This window comes from Merops nubicus, unplaced genomic scaffold (genome assembly GCF_000691845.1).
Source record: "Merops nubicus isolate BGI_N331 unplaced genomic scaffold, ASM69184v1 scaffold535, whole genome shotgun sequence".
Lineage (NCBI taxonomy): Eukaryota > Metazoa > Chordata > Aves > Coraciiformes > Meropidae > Merops > Merops nubicus.
Genome location: NW_008608730.1, coordinates 26644 through 30451, shown reverse-complemented (window position 1 = coordinate 30451; position 3808 = coordinate 26644). Strand labels below are relative to the sequence as shown.

Here is a 3808-nt window from a genome sequence, read left to right as displayed (position 1 = left end):
AGTTTTAACCAGAAGTTTGTCATTAAGAATGTAATTCAGTAATAATTTAAGATGAAACAGTTGTGTGGTGCCATTTGGGAACAGGGCAGTTCTCAATACTGGTTTTGGGTTTGGTTTTGTATTTTTTAACCAAAACAAACTGAAGGTAATCACTTTGTAGTATTAAAAATGAGAAGATATGATCATTTCAGGTGAATTAATGCTGTGCTATCTCTGTCAAGTTTCTTGAATGCTATTATAGTGTGCTGGGCTTTTCTCAGAAACTGGTGACTCCTTGGAAGAGGAGTTGTTAGGTGAAACCTGTACCTGGTTGCCACAGGCTCTCTGTGCAGTTTGGGTGTGCTCTTCAAGGAAGGGGGGCAGCAGTGTGGGCTGTGCATTTTGAGTGCTTTGATACTATTCTTACAAGCTCAGATCCTGTGCTACATTTTCTCAGTCTGCCTAGGGGAGCCTGATGTTGAACATGAAGGAACTTTTCATTCTTGACTTCCCCCCCTTCATTTTTGATGCTCAAGTATTATGGACTTCAGGCTAAAATTGATGGGGAGGTTTAGTGGAAAAAAAAAAGTAATGTTTAAAGAAGAATCTGTGGGAGAAATACTAATTTATGGTAACTATTGTAACTCTTCAACAAACCTATGTGTTTTTCTCTTTTTAGTTCACATGAGAGATCCTAATAATCAGCTTCACATCATTAAAAATTTGAAGATTGCTGTCAACAACATCATTACTCACCCACCTCAGCCCAGCGCCATCCGAAAGCTTCTCCACGACGTTGTGTCTGTCAGCCAGCCTGCTGAAGGACTGGTGGCCAACGTCATCACAGCTGGGGACTATGACCTCAACATCAGTGGTATGGCATGGCCTTGTAGTTTTTCATAACTTGCACTGGAATTTGCTGTAAGGTTTCTCATCAATTTAAAGGCATACCCCTTTTTTTTAGCTGAAACTTGAGATTTATCAAATCACGTTGGTTTTATATGTAATGCTAAAAGAATGGTTGAACTTAAGAATTCTTAATGTTTCTAAGGTAATTCTTCTGAACTTGTGTTATAGCATCATATTATTTTAATGTAGAAAATACTTGTGCATTGGTGGTGTTAATAGCTCAATGAGATGAGAGGTTTTCCTGTACAAAACTGATATACTGACGTGCCTGATTAAATATCAGAACTTTATTTATAATGCATTAATGCACAGCTTTATGTTGAAGTTAGCTCTCCTGGCCTCTCTTGGTTTTCTCTTCTATTGCTTCATACATAGAGTTCATACAATGGCCATAAAAAGCTTAAGGAACAAATGTTTTGGGGAAAGGTGTTTGCTTCCTTGTCTTTTGTGGTTTGTGTTTAATATTTCACTGTTGAAATGACTGGAATATTCTTCAGATGTTTATTCAGACCTCTAAGGGATAAGGTGTTGTGACTAATACTGAATGAGACCTGATCTTGAGACCTGAGAAGATTAAACTCCTCCCAATTAAGACCCTAATCTGTGAAAGCCTTTGAGCACATAATTGAAAGCATGTATGCATTGCCCTACTTAAACATGAGTTTAGGCTTCATGAAGATTAGTAACCAACATTGTTGTAGTAGTATGCTTGTGGTTTTTTTCCTTTAGTTGATGAAATGTTACATTATTCTACATCTTTGATACCTAATTTACAAGCTGCATCCTCAGCTTGAGTCTGGAAATTGTAATTTTTGAGAGCTGTTCAGCTGCTTTTTCAGTTTCCATGCACTCGTTTATCAGAAACTGGTGAATTGACTTTTCTGTAAAAGTCTTTGGAAGGAAAGTCTGCTTCAGTTCTAGAGACTGGGAAAACCCTGAGGAACCAGGATGGCTTCAGTCAAGAGAATTTACCACAACTTTTCTAATTCTCTCAATTTAGAAGTCAAGTATTGAAAGAAAGGAATTAAAATAGTGGCTCTATCAAGCCATGCTTTGTAGTTGTAGAGGCAAATAACTTTCCTTTTGTTTTCTTTATTTGCTGCTGGAGCTTTAGATGTACAAATTACCATACTTGACAACCTTCTATCTCTAGTTAGGTTCTTATTTCCAGTCAGACTGGCTATATACTTACTTGACAGAAGGAGAGATATATAAGCTGTTGAAGATCATACTAGAAGGACAAACTCATGTAAAAACTGTAGTTTGGTAGTACCCAGTTTTTTAGGGCTTTAGCACAAAACCCTGCACAGTGTTCTTGATGATGAAACTTGGATCCCATTACATTGTAGGAGGACATGAAGAAGTCCCTAGCTTGTCAGGTAGAGTTCCTTTTTCACTTAGAAAACTATGAATATTTACTAAGTAACTTATTTTTTTTCAGCTTTGTTAGAGCATTTTATTGAAAACCAATGGAAGCATTCATTCCTGGCAACAAAACAATCTTGGCATGGAAATGTGACATACTCTAATCTGTTCTTTGCTCTTTTTTGCACCAAAAAGAAAAGAGCCCTTTTGGTGAATTAGTTTTCTAGGACAGCAATATTAAAACATATTTCCTTAATCTGTAATGATGATTAAATGCAGTCTCTTTTGCAGGAAGACACAAGCATTAAGAAGCTCATATGAGTGTTACCAGCACTAGGATCATGATCCTGCCTTTTTTATTTAAAAAAAAAAAAGTTTTGGAACTCTTGTATTGAATTGGTTTGTTTCTAATCCCTCTTTGTTACACTTGTTGTCTAATAGTTCCATAATCTTCTTGTAGAGACCTGGCTGATAGCTGGAAGGGTGCTGAAGTTCAGCCATGCCTGCTTCTCCCATTAAAGACTTCATTATTTTTTCTTGTCTCTAATAAGTTTTCAGGTGGATCACTTCCCTGGCTGTGTCTGTTCAGGGCTGTGTGATTCAGCAATGCAGGAATGTGGTGGAGATGAGGGAGATGTTAGGTACTGAAAGTGGCTGCCCCAACATCTCCAGTTACTTTTAACTAGAAGCACTGTAGGCTGAAAAATTTCAGGAATTAATGTCTTTTATGTATAATGTTTTCCAACTAAAAAATAGAAATCATATCTAAATATAACTTAAATCCTTAATGCCTTATAGATTGCCATTTTTATTCAAGCCCAGAATTTGGGCTGAACCAGAAATCAATATTAAATGCACTGTCTAATGTTGAGGAGCCTGAGATGTTCATGATTAGGGTTAGCTGGAATCAAATGTCTTCAGTCCCTGATGGGCCTACATGGTATAGATTTTATTTCATGCTACCAGAGAGTAAAAGCCAATAGTGTGTTTGCACCTGCCCCTTTTTAGTATAATAATATCCTGTTTTTTCTGTCAGATCGCTCAGTTAAAGCTAGTGTTCCTTGGTACAGTAATTGGAAAGAGACACTGATGGAACTGAACACATCCACCTTTTATTCAGGTATTTTTTTTTTTGTGGTTGGTGCCAATTTGCCCAATTGCCCTTTTTTCCTCTTCCATGTGCCCCATCCACCTTTCCTTGCCATCTGCTACCACTGTTTAGCACCTTTCTTGGCGTAGATGTGTGTTCCTCCATTTTTTTTCCCCTCCTAAATGAAAAACTGCTGGTGGTGGTGATTTAATTTCTCTTCACATTTCTACTCCTCTTAATCTAAATCATTTGGTCTTTCCATGCAGTCAATAACTGCAACGTGGTGGTGGGAAATGACCTGATGCTGTACAAGGACTGTCCTGTGTGGGCCTATGGAACTGTATATTGCCACTGGTTGATGTTTCCCATGTAAATAGTGTCTGCTTCTGTAGAGAACTTCCTTCTCAGGAGATACTAGTGCTTTCCAAACTGGAACTAAAGTGCTGACTGTGCTTGGAGCACATA

At 37.7% G+C, this 3808-nt stretch overlaps 1 protein-coding gene across 1 annotated transcript in view; it reads left to right on the top strand.

The window, feature by feature from the left end:
• Positions 1 to 658: 658 nt before the first annotated feature.
• TRAPPC8 (trafficking protein particle complex 8) overlaps positions 659 to 3808 on the top strand; it is a gene marked incomplete at both ends in the record, with an annotated part of 29675 nt that continues 26525 nt past the window's right edge. The window contains 1 exon segment of the mRNA XM_008940314.1: positions 659 to 853. Within this exon segment, the coding sequence (XP_008938562.1) occupies positions 659 to 853 (195 nt within the window).